The sequence below is a fragment of the Rhineura floridana genome, chromosome 7 (genome assembly GCF_030035675.1).
Source record: "Rhineura floridana isolate rRhiFlo1 chromosome 7, rRhiFlo1.hap2, whole genome shotgun sequence".
Taxonomy (NCBI): Eukaryota; Metazoa; Chordata; class Lepidosauria; order Squamata; family Rhineuridae; genus Rhineura; species Rhineura floridana.
Genome location: NC_084486.1, coordinates 91,204,780 through 91,225,446, shown reverse-complemented (window position 1 = coordinate 91,225,446; position 20,667 = coordinate 91,204,780). Strand labels below are relative to the sequence as shown.

At 42.0% G+C, this 20,667-nt stretch overlaps 1 protein-coding gene across 7 annotated transcripts in view; it reads left to right on the top strand.

The window, feature by feature from the left end:
* DGKD (diacylglycerol kinase delta) overlaps window positions 1-20,667 on the top strand; it is a 126,634-nt gene that overhangs the window by 97,667 nt on the left and 8,300 nt on the right. For all 7 annotated transcript variants that reach the window (XM_061636440.1, XM_061636439.1, XM_061636438.1 and 4 more), the window contains 12 exons: window positions 1,918-2,070; window positions 2,590-2,718; window positions 4,263-4,359; window positions 9,722-9,832; window positions 10,383-10,479; window positions 12,366-12,473; window positions 14,470-14,583; window positions 14,958-15,092; window positions 15,665-15,816; window positions 15,925-16,036; window positions 16,168-16,260; window positions 19,609-19,728. In XM_061636440.1, the coding sequence (XP_061492424.1) occupies window positions 1,918-2,070; window positions 2,590-2,718; window positions 4,263-4,359; window positions 9,722-9,832; window positions 10,383-10,479; window positions 12,366-12,473; window positions 14,470-14,583; window positions 14,958-15,092; window positions 15,665-15,816; window positions 15,925-16,036; window positions 16,168-16,260; window positions 19,609-19,728 (1,421 nt within the window). The remainder of the gene's footprint in view (window positions 1-1,917; window positions 2,071-2,589; window positions 2,719-4,262; window positions 4,360-9,721; window positions 9,833-10,382; window positions 10,480-12,365; window positions 12,474-14,469; window positions 14,584-14,957; window positions 15,093-15,664; window positions 15,817-15,924; window positions 16,037-16,167; window positions 16,261-19,608; window positions 19,729-20,667) is intronic.

Sequence of the window (20,667 nt, the reverse complement as noted above, 5' to 3'; positions counted from 1 at the left end):
GTAAAAATGTAAAATTAGAGGGTAAGGCCACAAGGAAACAGTAACACTAATCCTTCCCAGAGGAACATCTACTTGTGTGAATGGAAAACAACGGATTTGAAGCTACCAATGGGTATGAAGTATGGACCTGCTACAGTCCACGCTTTTACCATTGTAATAGATTTGCATTTGCTACGAAGAAATGCTCCCATGTAGATAAGCCCCTTTTATAAACATCAGAGGTATATTGGCTGCCTTCCAGTTTTCTGGCAAGGAAACTGATTTTAATGAAAATGTGCATTTTTTTGTCAGATCACTGAATTCTTTAAGAATTCTTGGGTTTATGTCATTTGGACTTGGTGACTTGTCAATTTTTAATGGTTAATTTCCAAATGAATAGTACTAATCCCTCCTTTACATATGCCTAATTTTAAGGAACTGTATTCCTTAGCTTATCAATCCTAAAACCTGGATCACATGACTTTTTTTGTCATCACAGGAAGGGTTAATAAACAAAAGAAATCCTTTTGTTCCTTTAGTTTACTTTATTTGGTTTCCAATCCTTAGTTTCCTTTGTTTGGTTACCAATTACAGGTAGTACCTCTTGCCAATAAAGGCAGGTCTTTGGGAAATGGTTTAGGTCTCATGAGAAATATATCTGTGGGAAATGCAGCAATGACACATATATATGTATATTTCCACATTGATAGAACAGTTTTGATTAGCAAGGCACTCTCTCCTACTGGTAATATTCCTTATCTTCATTCTCAAATAAGGATTCAAGTTGTGGGTATAAACTACAGGGTGAAATATGCAAGTCAGCTGAACTACTCTAAAGTGTTATTTTATACTGGTAGTTGCAGTAGTCTAGACTTCTGTAATTAAGAGACAATCACAAAGTCACATTTGGCCTTGAGATTGAACAGATCATTAAACACTTTCATTGGAACCTGGCATACAGATGCCTCTTTCCGCTCCTTGTATGAATGCTTTGGGAGTAAGTAGAAGCATGCAGGTGCAAATTTTGTATCCGAATTGGTCATCCACTTGAAATGTTGAGAAAAGATCTGTGAATAGCAAGGACTTTAATATTCATTCATGGATTTTTCCTGAAGAAGCCACTTTACAACCATTCTCTATAAGTATACCTTGACAACTCCATCTAGTCTTTATGGTCTATCTAGATTGTCAGCAACTCTCCAGTGTTGTTATATAGTTGCCCCTGACAACTAGTACATTGTAATTGGGTGTTTTGTTACTAGAACATGTACATAGGGATGTAGTCCAAGGGTCCCTCATTTTTTTGGGAGCAGTGTCCTTTCCTGATTATTGGAGCCAATCGGAGTGAAAGGAGGCAAGTCAGACACTGAGAAGACTCGTCTCAGTAGCTGACACACTCCTCTTTAGTCTAAGTATGGCAACAAAGAAGGGAAACTCAGCAAAGGAAGTTCATTACCTTATAGCATCTTAGTACATTTGCTCATGTACATGCAGAGAAAATAGTAGATCTAGATGCAAGGCAACACATGAAGATCTGCATTGATTGTTGCAATGCATCACTGAGGGAAAATACTCCAAACAAAGTAAGAGACTGAAAATTCATTTTATTGTATAATCTTAGAAGGGGAAGTGGCTGTGAAGGGACATGGTGTGACTATTATGAAGGGATCCTGCACTTCTGAATTTGCCACTACTGTATGTAAAAGTTCTGAGCAATCTAAAGTTCTTTTTGTTGTTGTTTTTGTTTGTTTTTAAATCGGGTGTTGTGAAATGTGAGGTGAGCAGTGCCTGTGCATGTTTCTGTTTGCAGAATCTGGAGAAACCATTTGAGTTACTTCCATGATGAAAATGTATTGCTGCCCTACACTTACCCAGTTCCCTCAGTGTAGTGTAATACAAGTACCAAGCTGTCTGACTGTTAGTGTTTTTACCGTTTAGCTGTAGATGAACAGAACGCTCAAACCCAAGAACAGGAAAGTTTTCTCCTGGGTCTCTCTGAAGAGGGAAAGGACTTAAGGAATGAGAATAAAATCTTACAGTCTTCACACATTGGCAACTATGGATTTCCAAAAGGGAGAAGCCATCGGAAAGGTAAAAACCTTAGTTAATCTTAGTTATAGGCATAATATGTGTCTTTCTAGGGACTACATGGGATTTTAAATATTTCCATAGCCATAGATTTCTCTCCAAGTGTTACACCATCCCTTATCAGTTGAATAGTGAGATGAGCAAAAAATGACACAGTTTTAAACTCTCAGTTTTTATGCTGTTTTTGCACTTGGTTATCTCAGCCTAGAATTCTTGAATCAGCTTATAGCTGTGGTTGTGATCTTAGGTGTAGGCTTAAGAGCTAAGTGAAAGCAGTTATTAGACTGCAGAATTTGCAGTATGTGATTTAGTAGTAACTGTTATAAGCTCAACGTTGTTTCTTACCTAAATATTACTATTGATTCTGCCCAGATGAAAAGTACCTAGCTGAAAATGTTGGTTTTCATAGCACAATTTATAACTAACATATTATATGTCCTGTTGCACCTGAATTTTGTTTCAGGTACATTAATAGTTTCATAACATACTAATGGTAGGTGTGGTTTTTGTTGTATTTTACAGTGATCAAGTCTCCTTGTGAAAGATTAATAAATAAAGGAACTTTATCAGTGGGAAGCTCTGCCTCTCTTCCTCCCCAGTCAGGAAATCGGGATAATCTGCCAATGCTGAATGCAAAGATAATCTGTCCTAGTGAGTACCACACCACTGTTCCATGTAGATAAACTAGGGATGACCTGTTCCTGCACTGAAGACATAACATGGTTTTGCTGTTTGGGTTAAAGAGGCATCCATTACTGATGAATTTGCCTCTCCTCTGCCCTGGAAAGCCAGGGAACATGTGATCAACACGTGTCCTAGGCTAGGTTAGTGGACTCTGCCCCCAGTTTGTTCCCGGCTTTGCCCAGGACAGCCTTCCCTCTCTTCAGTTCTCTTTCCAGGTTTTTCTTACTATTTTCAACTTACCCTTGCTCCTGTTATTTCTGTCTTGCCAGATAGCTCGTTTATTTTTTTGTATCTTTTTGTATACTACTGGAAGAGTACAATAAAGTTACAGCTCATCTGTGAGAGCAAGTATGGAATTAGTCTATACTGCATACTGCTTGACTTCCAGGTTTTCAAACTCTTACTCCTAGGAAGATGAACTGATTATCACCAGGAAGGCTAATTTGTGTTCAGAGAAAAAAAATTGAACCAATTCGTTTTGAACTTAGAGCTAAGTTATATGAACAACAGGGACTATTATTCAAAGCAAAGAGGCATGTGTCAATTACTGCAGGGTGGAAGCAACATTTTCAAGCTACTGCTTTATAATGGTTTGTTCTTCTTACATCTCTGTTTTTGGGGCACCTGCACTTTCACACATTTCCAAATCTATTCTGAGGATCTTCCATCTCTTATAGGAATTGACAGGTTGAGTGGGTCCCACTTCATAGCAAATGACTGACATCTTTTTTCCAGCTTTCTAACCATTACTTGAAATTAGTGTCTGCATTTAATATGCATTTAAAAAAAATAATACAGATAGCTGTTGCGGAGTGGGAAGGTGGCTGATGATTGCACTTGCAGCAGGCAGGGATGGGAATGGTTTACCCTTTTATCCCTTCTGTGGTCCTGAATAAAATCTTTAATATGAAACTGCTATTTGTATTATAAGGACCCCGCCCCATTGGTGCCAATGGAGAATTTTTTAAAATTATTGCAGCTTCAAAGGAATTATTGTGTCAGGACCACAGCAGGAAAAGAAAGGGTTAAATTCCTCCTCCCCACCTACTGCAATCCCAATAATTACAAACTGCTGCCTCCAAAGCAGCTGCATTTTTAAAAACATGAATGTTAAATGCAAATACATATTTAAAGTCACATCTAGTTTGGCCTGACATTAAGCAAAATATACGGTACAGAAAGTCCTGTTTTCTTCCAAATACGCAGAAATTGTTCATAGCATTTCAGAGGATCATAAACAGAAGGAACTGGAAAACGTTTCTCTGCTTGAATCTGCTTCTGTGTAGGATGTAAGTACTAAGGCTGGAATTTTTCATAGGTCCGAAGTCCTGTTTTTCCCTCATTGTTCAGCAACAGTGAAAGTGTGAGATAATGTTTCATGCTCCAGAAGTGACATCCTGTTGGTTTTGGAGGTAAAATAGATCTTGTTTTCCCAATTGAAAATAAGCTCTGTCCTGCCATACTTCATAAACTCCATGCAGCTTCCTGTAAGTTTTCTATTCTGTTGACAGATATCCGTGCTGTGACATCTGGTTCTCTACCTGGAGGTTCTGTCATCAGCAGGTTGTTGATCAATGCAGACCCATTTAACTCTGAGCCAGAAAATCTGTGAGTATACAAATAAGAGTGAATGGAATTGACCCCCCCCCAATAAATCACTGAGGGAGAAATAACTTTAAAAACAGAGTATTTCTCTTACAGCATAGGCAAGGCCAGAAATGTTCTCTACCAAGCTTGTCTATTATTCATCACTATTTTAATTATACAGAAAATTGTAAACTGAAAACAGCTCTGTATACAGTACATTTAAAAAGAGGTGCCTTTACTTGAATTCAGATGAGCAAGGCTGGTAAATAGTCTCCTTCCATTGTGGTGGCTGTTCTCTTATGAGCATATATTAAATGTTAATATGTTCTGGGGGGGGTTAAGTGACAGCAGCTGCCAGTTGTGGTGGGAGAGCTGAATATGTATTTGTGGCTAGGAGATTTCTAAAGCTTTTCTGTATCCAAGAAGGAAATTTATTTATTTATTTATTTATTTAAGCTTATATACCGCCCGACTAGCAACAGCTCTCTGGGCAGTGAACATTAAAAATACAATAAAAATAACACAATACAGTATATCACAATACAAAACTGTACAAAAAACTGTACAGTCTAAAATCAAAATATAATAATTTACAATTAACAGGAATTAAAATGCCTCAGAGAAGAGAAAGGTTTTAACCTGGCGCCGAAAAGATGATAGTGTCGGCGCCAGGCGCACCTCCTCAGGAAGACCATTCCATAGTTCGGAGGCCACCACTGAGAAGGCCCTAGATCTTGTCACCACTCTCCAGGCTTCCCTATGAGTCGGAACCCGGAGGAGGGCCTTCGTAGTAGACCGTAGTGTACGGGCCGGTTCATATCGGGAGAGGCGTTCCGACAGATATCGTGGTCCCGCGCCGTATAAAATGGGAAGGAATCTGGAAATATTCTAGAGCAATTGGGACTAGCAACAAAATGTGGCAGTATCTGGAGTGCTCCCTGATCAGAATTGCAGCCACCTTGCTCCATTTCCCACACACACCAGTTTTCCAATCCCCCCACCCCAAATCAGTCAGCAGTCCATGGCTGCTGAGTACTCTTCCCTGTGTTTTTTTTTGGGGGGGGTGTCCTCCATTAGGGTTTTTTCCTCTAAATTGTTTTTGTACTAGTGCACATCTCAGGATCCTCCAAGTCTTCAGATACTTCTCTCTTGTGTGTAGGTGACATGGTTTTGGTTACATAAGCAACAACATTCTCCCTCTGAAAATTTGTATGTAAGATGATGAAATATGATTTCAGATTGTATCTTTATGATCTTCCAAAAGGAAAGAGAATTTAAAATTGAAATAGTTTTATCATGCTTTCTGGCACTATTCAACACTAAGTAATTCTCACTTTATTAGTTTTCATTAAGATGTTAAACCAAGCAGTTGTAATGTTTAACAACTGATATTCTTTATTTATTTATTTATTACATTTATATACCGCCCCATAGCCGAAGCTCTCTGGGCAGTTTACAGCAATTTAAAACATTAAAAACAAATATACAAATTTTAAAACACAAAAAAACAATTTAAAAACACATGCTGAAATGCCTAGGAGAGGAGGAAAGTCTTGACCTGGCACCGAAAAGATAAGTGTTGGCACCAGGCACACCTTGTTAGAGAGATCATTCCATAATTTGGGGGCCACCACTGAGAAGGCCTTTTTGCCAGCCTCACAGCTTCCCTCCGAGTAGGCACCCGGAGGAGGACCTTGGATGTTGAGCGTAGTGTACGGGTGGGTTCATGTCGGGAGAGGCGCTCCATCAGGTATTGTGGTCCTAAGCTGTGTAAGGCTTTATAGGTTAAAACCAGCACCTTGAATCGAGCTTGGAAACATATAGGCAGCCAATGCAAGCGGGCCAGAATTGGTTTTATATGTTCTAATCATCTGCTCCCTGTTACCAATCTGGCCGCTGCATTTTGCACAAGCTGCAGCTTCCGAAACATCTTCAAAGGCAGCCCCACATAGAGTGCATTGCAATAATCTAACTTGAAGGTTACCAGAGCATGGACAACTGAAGCCAGGTTCTCCCTGTCCAGATAGGGGCATAGCTGGGCCACCAACCGAAGTTGGTAGAAGGCACTCCGTGCCACCGAGGCTACTTGAGCCTCAAGTGACAGAGATGGTTCTAGGAGAATCCCCAAGCTACGAACCTGCTCCTTTAGGGGGAGTGCAACCCCATCCAGGACAGGTTGGACATCCACCATCTGGTCAGAAGAACCACCCACTAGCAGCATCTCAGTCTTGTCTGGATTGAGCCTCAGTTTATTAGCCCTCATCCAGTCCATTGTCGTAGCCAGGCACCGGTTCAATACATTGACAGCCTCACCTGAAGAAGATGAAAAGGAGAAATAGAGTTGCGTGTCATCAGCATACTGATGGCAACGCACTCCAAAGCTCCGGATGACTGCACCCAATGGTTTCATGTAGATGTTGAACAGCATGGGGGACAGAATTGACCCCTGCGGAACCTCATACTGGAGAGTCCAGGGTGCCGAGCAATGTTCCCCAAGCACCACCTTCTGGAGCCGACCCACCAAGTAGTAACGGAACCACTCCATGCAGTCCCTCCCACTCCCAACTCAGCCAGTCTTCCCAGAAGGATACCATGGTCGATGATATTGAAAGCCGCTGAGAGATCAAGAAGAATCAACAGAGTCACACTCCCCCTGTCTCTCTCCTGACAAAGGTCATCATACAGGGTGACCAAGGCTGTTCCTGTGCCAAAACCAGGCCTGAAATCCGACTGAAATGGATCCCGATAATCGGTCTCATTTAAGAGTGTCTTGAGCTGGCCTGCCACTACTCGTTCAAGGACCTTGCGCAGGAATGGAACATTTGCTACCGGCCTATAGTTATTAAGATTTTCTGGGTCCAGGGAGGGTCTCTTAAGGGGTGGTCTCAATACCGCCTCTTTCAGGCAGCCAGGGACCACCCCCTCTCACAGAGGGGCATTAATCACTTCCCTGGCCCAGCTGGCTGTTCCATCCCTGCTAGCTTTTATTAACCAAGAAGGGCAAGGATCCAGTACAGAAGTGGTTGCACGAACCTGTCCAAGCACCTTATCAACGTCCTCAAGCTGTACCAACTGAAACTCATCCAAGAAATCGGGACAAGGCTGTGCCCCACTTGATTCACCTGCTATAACACTGGAGTCTAAGTCCTGACGGATGCTAAAGATTTTATCCTGGAAGTGCCTAGCAAATTCATTACATTGGGCCTCAGATGGTTCTACCATGTCCTTGAGACCAGAGTGTAATAGCCCCCGGACAATTCTGAAGAGCTCCGCTGGGCGGCAAATTGATGATTTGATAGTGCCAGCAAAATACTGGTTTTTTGCTGCCCTCACTGCCCCTAATTACAGCTTACCATAGGCACTTACCAGTGTGTAATTGCATCCACCAGGAGTTCATCTCCATCTGCACTCAAGCCGTCTCCTACATTGTTTCATTGCTCTCAGCTCTGGGGTATACCATGGAGCCGTACGAGCTCTACACAGGAGAGGGCCCTCAGGAGCAATTCTGCCAACCGCCCAGGTCATTTCTGTATTCCACAGTTCAACCAGGGTTTCGACAGGAGCGCCAGCCCTGTCAGCCGGAAAACTCCCCAGAGCCCTTTGGAAACCATCCGGATCCATTAGTCTCTGGGGGTGGACCAACTTAGTATGTTCCCCACCCTTGCAGAGGGGAAAAGCCGCTGTAAGTCTAAACTTCAGCAAGCAGTGATCTGTCCATGACTGATGTAAGGCCCCCCACATTCAGATCACCATCTCCGTGTCCAGTTGCAAAAACCAAGTCTAGAGTATGCCCTGCTACATGTGTTGGGCCAGTGGCACGTTGGGACAGTCCCATGGTGGTCATGGAAACCATGAAATCCTGAGCCACCCCAGATAAGGTGGCCTCGGCATGGATGTTGACATCCCCCAGAACTAACAGTCTGGGGGATCTCAACAGTACACCCAAGACCATCTCCGTCAGCTTAGCTAGGGAGTCTGTTGGGCAGCAGGGTGGGCAGTACACCAACAGAATCCCCAGTCTGTCCTGCTGACCCAACACAAGGTGCAAACACTCCAGACCAGTAGTCACATGGACAGGGTGCTTGCAGAGGGAGAAAGAGCTCCTATAGACCACAGCAAACCCCCCTCCCTGACCCTCAAGTCTACCCTGATGTTGCACCAGGTACCCTGGCAGACTTAGCTGGGAGAGACTGACTCCTCCCTGCTCACCCACCCAGGCGTCGGTTATACATGCCAGATCGGCTGCCTCATCCACAATTAAATCATGAATGAGAGAGATCTTATTATGCACCAATCTGGCATTTAGGAGCATCATCCGGAGGTCTGAGAGCTGTCTAATAGGGCAACCAACAAACCTGCGGGTGTGAGGAGGACTGGAACAAGGCACAGTCGTTAAGTGTCTGGGCCATGTTCCCCTTACCTGGCAAGTCCTCACAATGCCATATCTCCCTCTACCCTTCACTACACTAATTGAGGGGCCCTCAAGTCTCCCCGCTTGGCTCTGAGTCCTCTCTCCCAGGCACATTACTCAAGACCCGGAAGTCCGACAAAAAGCCAGGGAATCTACAAAGCAGGAGCCACGTCAGCCAGCCAGCTAGCTTATGTATCCCTTCCAGGGAAGGGACAGGTGGACGAAATCAGCAACAGATGGCTGAGTACCTAGGAGCCTGGGCCTGCAAGGTGTGACAACCTGCAGCACAGAAGTCCAACAGGGAGAGAACGGTGGTGGTAGCCGAGCAGCAGCAGCAGCAAGCAAACAGGCAGGCAGGCAGACAGCCGCAGCAGATGGCTCTCCCTCTTCCCTGGGCGATGGTAGTCCCCTTCTTCCTGCAGGCACTGGATCTCCCAAGCCACCTCAGTCAGCCATTCTTTGATTCTTGAGCACAGGTTTGCTTTCAAACTGGATTTCATAATATTAATTGACTATAGAATTGCGACATTCATGGGATCCTGGGTATGGGTCTGTAGCTGGATATTTTGTCACAGTGAAATCAGATTGGCTCCAAACATACGTCTTATGAAAATACATGCTAGCAGCAAAGTCCTGTGCCCCTTTTGGCATTCTGTGAGGTGTTACTGTTTTCTTTATGATTTCAGTTAATCATCCATACGTCTATTGTTTACTTGTTCGCTTTTTTATTTTGTTTCTCCTTGTAACTCATTCTGGCTTTTGTCTCACTGTTTATTTCAATGGGAGACATAATCCTGGGGCTCCTTTGGACTACATTTTGACAGGCCTTATTCTAGTGCACAGAGGGATAGCTAATGCACATACAGAGAATGTACTGAGAAGCTGAAACAAATAGGCTTACTCATTGGGGCATATTGAGGATGCTGAAATATTCCACCACTTTAAATGAAGTGTCTCTCTTGCATTTTTCAGTGATTGTTATGTCGAGAAATGTGTGATGAATAACTATTTTGGAATTGGGCTGGATGCGAAGATCTCTTTGGACTTCAATAACAAGCGTGATGAGCATCCAGAAAAGTGCAGGTAAGTCAATCATTTGATGAGCTGTTTTATATCTTTTCAAAACCTGTAGCCTGTTGTGTCAACTGCAGTTATAAATCTGTTCAGCATCTTATCAGGCTTCTTCTATAGAACTGTTATGATTGTATTAGCACATTAGTCAACAGTAATGTTTATCCAAGAAGGAATCTCAGCATGTTGGGTGATTTGTTTCTTCAGCTTCTTCATAACAAGCATGCTTCAATAAGAATTAGATGCAGCACTTTTTATTTCACAACTGCTTTGGTAGATGTGCTTAAAGGGCTACTTTCACTTCTAAAGAACCAGAAGCCATAAGCTGTTTTTTGTTGCTAGTTTGTCCAACAATTCATTTTTTCAAGGCTATTTCCTTTCAGAGAAACAAATTGTAATTTACCATGATTTTTGTTCCTTTAATAGTCTTACTGTAGGAAATGGGACAAAGTATTTCAGTGGCAAGCTTTTGTTTTCTTTCAGTCTGAGAGGTTTAATCTCTGCAGTAGTATAAATTGCAATAATCCATTGTATCACTTGATTCTTTGCTTTGCATTATCAGAAGTCGTACGAAGAACATGATGTGGTACGGAGTTCTTGGGACAAAGGAGCTGCTACACAGAACTTACAAAAACTTAGAACAAAAAGTTTTGCTAGAGGTAATGTCTTCTAGGGTAGCCCTTAGCCTGTTTGGTTAACTCTCTCAAGTGCAAACCTGAACTGACTTGCTTGCTATCATGCACCATTAACCTACTGTATGACTTCTAATGTTCTAAGCCACTTGTGAGGAGGTGGCTTTCCAGGGCCAAAGGGCAGCATACACATAATTCTATAAATAAGTCACTTTCTGCTATTCTTTGAGTGGCACATACTATTATACAAATGGGATTGCTAATTATGTATTGTTTGACTGAATGGTTCTATGTCTGGTTGCTTATGTCTTGTGCTAAATTTGATTGTTCAACAGTTCCTCCCCACTTGTAGATGATTAAGATGGCTGACACCAATAATAACAGATAATCAATAGTGAATATTGTCTGCAACAATTAGATTATGCTTACAAAGGAACTAATTGCACTAAAATTCGTGAACTTGTTCACATATTGCTAAGTGAGCTGTTCATATATAATATACATAATAAGCAAACGTACATTATATATAAATATACATAATATTGAGTGACTAAACTATTACAGTGCACAAGATTTGCTTCCTCATACCTGCCTTCTGTTAGAGGAAACACTGCTTTAATATACACCCAGTTTGGACATAGACTTCCCAGCTTGGTAAACCATAGTTTAGCATCCATGAGCAAGCAACAGGACTGTATTCTCCTTTCACGCTCCTTTCCTCATCTCCTCCACTCCTTGGCTCTTATGTCTTGGCTTAATTAAAGCACGGTTAGCGGTTACATCTGAAACTGAGAACTGCAGTTTAGTGACACTTTACTAGGATTTTATACCAACTTCAAACTTTAGTTTAATACCCTAGTACGTAAACTGGTAGCAGCCACAGTTCCCTATTTCAGATGTAATGAATAACTGCAGTTTTATTGAACCAGGTCACAAGTGCAAAAGAATTGACGGGAGCACACAGTTCTGTTACTCATTCCTGACTACTAAATATGATTTTCCAAGCTAGGAATTCTTGTCTGAACTAGGCCATATGGTGGGGAATATACAAGTAGCACTCAAATGAAAAGGAGGCTATATACCAGAGTTATTTCAGAGAGAGACTGACTTCGTGTCACCCACTTTCTTTTCTGCCTTTAGAGCAGAGGTAGCTAACCTGTGCCCAGAGGCCTAAAAGCAGTTGAAAGCAACAGCCACTATTTTTGTGTTGGGGACACAGCTGGAGAGGAAAGGGTTTTCCTAGCTCTGACCACACACACATACATGTATCAAAAACACCTCCATACTGCAAATAAGGTTTACACATTCCTTCTGTTGGCTACAGTAGACATCTTCTTTCAAGTCTTAATTGCAGTAGTGGAGGAACAATTTTGACAGGGGGAGTAACAGCTGGTTGTGACCCCCAAATCACCCTCCCCCGCAACTGCAGTTGAGCTTGAAATCAGTGTTCTATTGACTCCAGTACAAAGCTTTTTTAAGTCTAATTGTTGCAGGTGGAAGAATTTGCTGGGGAGTACAGCTGGGGAAGGAAGGGTTAGCCATCTCCAGATGCAGCGTTCAGGAAGATCCCTTCCCCCCTTACCATTAGGCTTGAAAAAGCTAAAATGCTTTTTTCAAGCCTAATTGCTGAGGGTGTGTGTGAGAGTGCAGGTGCACTGTATGTGTATGCCTATGTGTTTGTGTGTGGGTTCATCATACCCACTTTTGTCTTGTCCACAACAATGGCAGCCATGCAGCCCTTGGAGGATTGGCCAAGAGGGAATGAGGCCCTGGGCCGAAAGAGGTTCTCCACTCTGGGGTAAACCATGATTAACTGCCTAGTCTCTCAAGTACTTTTAAAGATAAGTGACCTACTGAGTCTTGACATCTGTGGATTCTTACACACTACGTAAAATTTTCTTTACATCATGCAGTGTGATGGGCGTCCAATTCCTTTGCCCAGTCTTCAGGGAATTGCTGTACTCAACATTCCCAGCTATGCAGGAGGCACAAACTTCTGGGGGGGCACTAAGGAAGATGATGTGAGTATTTCTGAAATCTTGCAAATGAAGATGCCAGTCATTTTTCATTTCTTCTTCATTGTACCAAGTGCAAGCAAAATACATGCAGGTAGAGACTTTCGATGCAGAGTTACTGTTCAACTCAAATCTCCGTCTGCCCACAATCTTATGAGCTGGGGAAAAATACTGTGATAGATCTTGCTCTACTTGTATTCATAATTTCGTTTTGCTAATGCTAAGAATACTTTTGAATCCTTAAGAACGAAAGGAATGGAGTGAGCAACCACCATTAATAACATGAAAAATGTAGCGAAGAGTCTTGTGGCACCTTAAAAACCAAATTAAAGAAAGTTAATTACATTTATGTCTGTGTTTCCTATTAAAATGTCAGTATTTCAGAATGGGTTGCAATTCACTTTTGATTGGATCAGACTATTCTTTTCCCCAGACCTATAAAGTGCAGGGTAGTGAGAATACTTATGCCCTCCCCATCCACCCACCATACCTGCCCCAGCTCCAACTTCCTTGCATGTTTGTCTTAATATGATCATCACATGTTATTGTGGTCCGTGGACATAAGCTAAAAGTGCACAACTGCTAAAAAAAAATCTGGGAAATTGGCTGCATAGTCTACATGCATAAAATTTTATGTGCATAGACCATATTTGAAGATAACATCCACATGTGTCAGAGCTGGGGCACCAGATCTTGGAGGATGGGGAGTACAGGCATACACTCTCACTCATCTTCGCATGCTGGGTCAAATTGGGGGGAAGTCCAGCCCGTTATCTACTGGTTTTTAATGCTGATATGTTCATTTGGTTGATCGCCAGTGTCCGATGCTGGTTCTTCCAGGCATCCTGTTACCAGTCATCCTTCTCCACTACGTCGCAGCAATACTGCTTGATTCATTACCACACCAGCAGCAACCAAATTGGGGAAGGAGTGGTGTCAGGAGGATATTTTGCTATTGGGACCCTCCTCTCTTTCCCCCTTGTCTATATTCCAGTGGCAAGGCCCACGGACAAGATGCAGACTCTCAACCATGATGGGTTGTGATGATGGGAGGAGCCACTTCTTCCCATTAAGTGTCTTGTCCTGAAGACATTGGAGGTCAACAACAACTAGGGGGAAGGTTTCGTATCTGCCAAATATAGCTTCTCACCGCCTGCTGAAGACCCTCCTGGTCAACAAGCCTTTTAAGTAGAGACCTTATCCCAGTCTGCATCTGTGTTGGAATTGCTTTTTTAAATGTTTTTAAAGCTTTTTTAAAAAGATGTTTTTAAAGATGTTTTAATATATTTTAAAGTCTGTTTTATTGTGTGGGGTTTTTTTTAGTGCTTTTGTTTACTGCCCTAGGCTCCTACTGGGAGGAAGGGCGGAATATAAATTTAATAAATAAGAAAGAAAGAAAGAAAACATGCTGCTAAAACAGTCACAGCTTTATTGAACAGTATCAGTGGTAGAGTGAGTTTTCACCACATCACAGAAACATACAATTGCAAACTGTTTTATTTAGTCTGGCCCACTGCCAGGTGCAGCTTTCTCCATCACTGTATTCCAGCCCTGGATGCTGTTGTACCTGTAGCATTCCTAGAATCATATAACAATGGAGTTGGAAGGGGCCTATAAGGCCATCAAGTCTAACCCCCTGCTCAATGCAGATATCCTGTCTGTCATTCCTTTCTGTGATGACCCAGGGAGGACAAAGGCGGCAACCCTACATGGGAACAGATAGTTTTGCACTTGTTACTGCTGCTGCAGCTACGCCTCACAGCCGTGGTGGAAGGGGGGACTAAGCTTGAGAGTGTGCGACTTGGAATGGAGCATCCATGGGCCAGGAAAAGGTTTAAGAAACAAACCAAAAGCCATTTCTCCACTCCAGTTTCCTGCCTCCCGCTTTTCTTTAAAACAAACAAGTAAAACCTATGTCTTACCCTGGCATTACTGAGAAACAAAGGAAGCTATTATAACTGAAGCAGAAGCTGGATTAGTTTCTCCTTCTTTGTTTCTATAGACATTTACAGCTCCTTCTTTTGATGACAAGATCCTGGAAGTGGTAGCGGTGTTCGGTAGTATGCAAATGGCTGTCTCACGTGTGATTAATCTACAGCATCACCGGATTGCCCAGGTATTTCTTTTGTATGCTTCCGAGGCTGCTTGCTGCTCACAGGAAATTTTGCGCATGATATGCTTTCCTTTGAGAGAACCAAAGAGGTATTGACTGTTCCATAAAGCATATTGCCTATAACTCTAGGTTCAGCAATTGATGGAAGGTTCAAGGCTAATAGAGGCAGTAATCAATAGCATTCAGCATGGTCTGGTTTCCAAATATTGTTCTGAGCTGGGTAGAACATGGAAATTCATGCTCTGACCAGCAGCACAGGAGGAAACATGTTGGGAAAGCTATTAGTTTCTGGGGCATAGGAAAATATTTGGAATGTTGTATGCAAAAAACATGTCTTGTATGATGTAGGGTGCATTTAACACACAGATTTCTTATAGTGCCGAACAGTGAAGATAGCAATCCTAGGAGATGAGGGAGTTCCTGTGCAAGTTGATGGAGAGGCCTGGATCCAACCCCCAGGATATATTTGGATTGTTCATAAAAACAGGGCACAGACGCTAACCAGAGACAGGGTAAGAGGAACCCTCTCATACATTGTATAAATACATTAGAGATGAACTTGTGAAGTCAAAGAGAATGCTGAGCCCCTCCCCCAAGGTTTTCTGCAGAAGAGGGGCTGCGGTTGTCATTCTGCCAGTGGGCTTGGCCTGCTATGTGGTGACAAGGGAGAGGGCTTTCTTTGTTTTGGTGCCCTGACTGTGGAATTTCCTCCCCCTAGAATCACAGATGGCCACAGTTTTTTTATGTTCTCACTTGATAATGGAAGCCTATGTGTTCTGCGTGCGTTTGGGGAAAATTAGTTGATGCTGTATAATGTTTCAGAGTTTTTTTCTGTGCCACTGTACTTCATTAATGATTGGTTTAAAGTAACATATTTGGTTGATGTTGAATGTAATGTAGCATGTTAGAAACTACCCTGAGATCACTATGAGTAAGTCTGGTAAATAAAATCATGACAGCTTTTACAGAGATAGAGAAAATACATGTATATGCACATATATACAGAAAGGATAGTACATTTCTCGTAAACGGTGACTGATGGCATGGAACCGTGAAACACTTTTTTGTGTATGTGTGTTTTCAGGCATTTGAGAACACCCTGAAGTCCTGGGAGGACAAGCAAAAGTGTGAGCTGCCTCGCCCTCCCTCTTTCTCCCTGCACCCGGAGATTATATCTGAAGAAGAGTCCACCCAAATCAATCAGTTTTGCCAAGCAGCAGGAGCTTTGATTCACAGGTGAGACCATTTTCATCCCTTCCTGGGTTCAAATGGAGCAGGTGGTGCCAGAATAAGTCAACAGCCCAGAAAATTTATATTATTGCTTCTCCTCCCCCACCCTTACAGCATTCGGGAAATAGCCCAGTCATACCAGGACATGGAACAAGAACTTGCTCATGCAGTCAATGCTAGCTCCAAGTCTATGGACAAAGTCTATGCCAAATCCAAGTCGACAGAGGTATAAGCTGGTCTGTCTTTGTTTGTACCTAACTTGTTTCTGTTGACTGAACTCTCTGACTGTCATACTTAGTTTTACATTGGTTTTGGAACTTCAGACTTCCAGTCCTTATATTTATGGTCTTTCCACAGGGCCTGAACTGCAGTTTGGTTGTAGAGATGGTGAATAATATTAAAGCCCTGCATAATGAAACAGAACTGCTCCTGGCTGGGAAAATGGCACTGGTAAGGGATAAAGAGCAGGAAAGATTCCTTCTATTACTTTAGTTCTATTGCTTCTTTTTTGTCCTGAGCAAGAACATAATTTTCCTATTTGTTCACGTCCACAGCTAACCACTCCCAGTTGACAGTGTTTTTATCTCCCTCATCCTGTCTGTATATATTGTGGTTTCTTCTTTCCACAATTTACTAACATTAGTAAACTTGCTGTTAACATCCATGGTCTTACACATATGTTGCTCTTACAACATACAACACCTTACAGTCTTCCATGATGCAGCTAGCACAAGCTAGAACTCTGTCAAATAGACATTGATATATTCTATAAATATTACTCCATATGTCAGAAGAAATATAAGAGAAATTATTTAGAATAGTGGTGCGCCTGGATGTTTTGTAAATAAAAATGTACTTCACAGCTTAGAATAGGGACTGCCAAACTTTTGGGACCGTGGGCACATTTGCAAACCAGAGAAATTGTTGTGGACACCACATATACATTGCAACCATACACACTCCCTTTGCCAGCATTAGGCTTTTAAAAAGTTTTTTTTCCCCTCCAAACCTAATTATGAAAGGGAGTCATCTTCCTGGAAGTGCAGCTGGGGAGGCAAGAGTGAGTCTTCCCTCCTCCACAGCAAATTCCAGGAAGATCACAGACACCCTGCAACAATTAGGACTGGAAAACCCTTCTGTTGGAATTAATGGTGGTAGGGGGATGTTTTGGTCAAAAGGAGGGGCCACAGTTGAGGGAGGGAAGGGGAAATCCTTCCTCAGTTGTGACCTCCCCCCCTCAAAAAAAAAGCCTGTGCCACATTGTAATTAGGCTTGGAAAAAGGCATAATTATAGAAAGGGGAACTTTTTTAGCATTAACCCATTCCTCCCCAGCGATATACTACTGAAAATACCACTCCTCCTTGTAATATTGCACTGGTGGGACACTTTTTGGTAGGGAAGCCACAGCTGGTTTGTTAGCTTTCCAAAATTTATATATTGCTTCATTATAAATAGAACCTCTAAGTTTACAAAAAATAAAACAAACATTAAAATTTATCAGTAAAAGACCGAGTTAAAAACTGGAATTTTAAAAATTCAAACAATAATTAAAATCTACAACAAGCTAAAAACAGATTAAAACACATATTGGCTTCAACATGTCTGGATAGGCTTGCCTGAACTTTCCTGGTTAGGGGAGAGTTAACTTGTCTCTCCCTAGCTGTACTACACACACACACCAAAAAATTGCCCCCATGCCACAATTATGCTTTTAAAAACCTTACATTTGCTACTAATTTCAACAAGGGGAAGGCCAAGTGGATGAGGGGACCCTGCAAGCATTGTGGGTACATGTGCACTTGTGGACACCATGTTGGTAGCCCCAGAATATATAATTGTCCAAGTTTGAATAAGACTAATATTAACTACTACTGACTTTGTCTAAAAGTCAGGAATGAACTGATTTGTCTAGTAGGTGCCCTGTGGTGTCTGTACTGAGACAGTATCTGAGGAGTACTGTAGGTGGGCACCATTCAAAAAATGCATTTATATAACTTCAGGTGCATTGTGCAGGAGCTGGGGCAACACAGCCTCTAATAAACTGAGTATGAATCCTGGCAAGACAGAGGTTCTGTGAGTGAGCAGTTCCTGGATCAAGAAGTCAGTAAGTGGCCTGCCCTGGATGGAGCAAATGTGTAGTTGGGGGGTGCTCCTGGATGCAACTCTATCACTTGGGATGCAGGTTTTCCATGGCTAGGGGTGCCTTTTACCACCTTCAGTTGGTAAGACAACTGTGGCCATTCCTGGATTGGGGTAGCTTGACAACAGTTGTCCATGCATTGGTAACATCATGGTTGGATTACTGCAGTGCACTCTATGTGGAGCTACCCTTCAGGTTAGTCTGGTGGCTGTAGCTGTTGCAGAAAGCAGAGGCTAGGTTGCTTGTGGGGACAAACTATAATGCCTTGCTTCCAGGATTTGCACTAGCTGCAAATCTGCTACAAGGCCAAGTTCAAGATGTTGATACTACCGTATCAGGACCTATATAGCTCAGGACCAGATTACTTAAGAGACCACCTTATCCCTTATATACCCAGTAGGTCACTATGGTCTGTGAGAGAGCTTCTCCTGCAAGTTCTGGAGATATTAGAAGCCCATTCCACACTAACAGAGCGGGGTGTGGCTGCCCCTGTTCTGTAGATTAGCAGTCCTGTCAAGATATGATAGGTGTCAACTATCTGTACTTTTCAGAATTGAAGGCATTTTTGTTCTAATGGGCTTTCCTAGCTACATGAATAGTATGAGTGTGTAATTCATATTGGTATTGTTTTCTTCTAAATACATCTAATGTTTTTGTGTTTTTTGCTGTTTTTTGCTGTTTTTATTGTACATCACCATAAGACAATTGTGTAGGAGATTAATAAATTCATCATCATCATCCAGTGATTCAAGAGCCTATGGAAGTATCTGATTAAATTTGTGCCTATACATCATAATTGCTTTATGTTTTCTAAAACTAATCTACTGTTGAGCCTCTTCCTTGCTCTTTTCCCTAATGCTACCATTGTCCATTCTAACACAAAAAAGGAATACCTACCAGGCAAGGCCATTTTTGTCTTCAGATATTGCACATTGTCCTTGTGGCATGTTTTCAAGAATTGTGCACAAGTTACAGTTACAAACCTGCCACCAGGCTGGGTGCAGGGAGAAAACAACTGACAGTGCCCAGGAACAGTGTTTCTAGTATGAGCAAGCCCACAGCTGTTTAAACATAGGACTACTTTTAATGTGGCAGCAGCTTCAAAAGTAGATGTTTGGATAAAGATACTAACACAATATAGTTTTGTGGTGTGATACTTAACCTTGTAAATAGGTCATAACTCTTTCTTGAGAAGCCTCTTTTCTTCTTGACCATTTTTATTGATGTCCTGGCCTTTAGATGTTTTCACTTGCAAAGAAATTGTAACTCCGGTTATTTCTAAATATGATAACCATTTAGAGATATTATCAAAGAAGGAGCCTCAGAACTGTGGCTCTGTAGAGAACTAATATTAATCTACAAGAGAGTACCTTAAGTAACTGGTAGCCCTTTCCGAGTTCAGACAAAATAGGAAACTATAGTTAATTAAGCACTCCCAGCTTTAATCATGGCTCTTGTGAAGTGGGGGGGGGCAAAGAGACTGCATGCAAATGCAGACGAGTTGTTTACATCTTGGCTTATTAAGATGAGATATGATTGCTTGAACCAGGCCATTGTACTTAATATAGTCCAGAGGCTATCTTGATAGAGATTAGACCATTCTCTATTCTGCTGTACAGCTCTTAAGTGTGCATGCATGTTTTTATTTCTGATGCAGCAGTTGGATCCCCCACAGAAGGAGCAGCTCCTATCAGCTCTGACAGAAATGGACTTTCATATGAGAAAGCTAGCAGATATTCCTTGGCTATGGCAGCTCATGGAACCCAGTGATGAAGAGGTAACTTGATAGATGAAGACAACAGATGTACTGGGAACCTTTCGTTGTGATCTATTACTGGAGTAACTCATGAATATGAGAGTAATCAGTTTGCCTTCTTCCTCTGTCAAAGGTCCCTGAGCTTACCTGAAGGAAATTAATATACCTAAATTGATTTAAACTAAATTAATTGAGATGGGAACTTTTTATTTCTCTGCTCAATTCTTATTAATAAGCATTTCTTATTATGAAAAAAAAACTTATGTGAATTGAAGGTTTACAATGGGTGGAGAACCTCTGGGCCAATAATTTTATTTATTTATTTATTTAAAATATTTCTATCCTGTCCTTTTATCCTACAGGGTGGCTTACAATAAAATCAAACGTGTACATAATAAAAATTGTACACAATAAATATCACAAAAACATTAAAATAAATTGAAACACCTAAAATGCAATTAAAATACATAAAATAATACACACACACATATATACATATATATATAATATATACATAGGGAGTGGTACTGAAGAGGTAAAAATTTCAGTCCCTCCCAAAGGCTCTCCGAAACAAGATCGTTTTCAGAAGTCTCCAGAAAACCATCAGGGAGGGAGGAGAGCGGGCTTCTTGCGGTAGGGTATTCCAAAGCTTGGGGGCTACAGCTGAAAAGGCTCTCTCCCACGTGCCTGTCAGTCTAACACAGCCTTTCCCAAGTAGTGGCCCACCAGATGTTGTTGGACCACAACTCCCATCAGCCTCAGCCAGCATTGTCAATGGTCAGGAAAGATGGGAATTGTGGTCCAACAACATCTGGTGGCCCACCAGTTGGGAAAGGCTGGTCTAACATCTTTCATTCCAGGCATGCAGAGGAGACTAGAGGCAGATGATCTTAAATCCCGGGCAGGTACATATGGGCGTAAGTGGTCCCTCCACTACATTGGTCCAAGGCCATTTAGGGC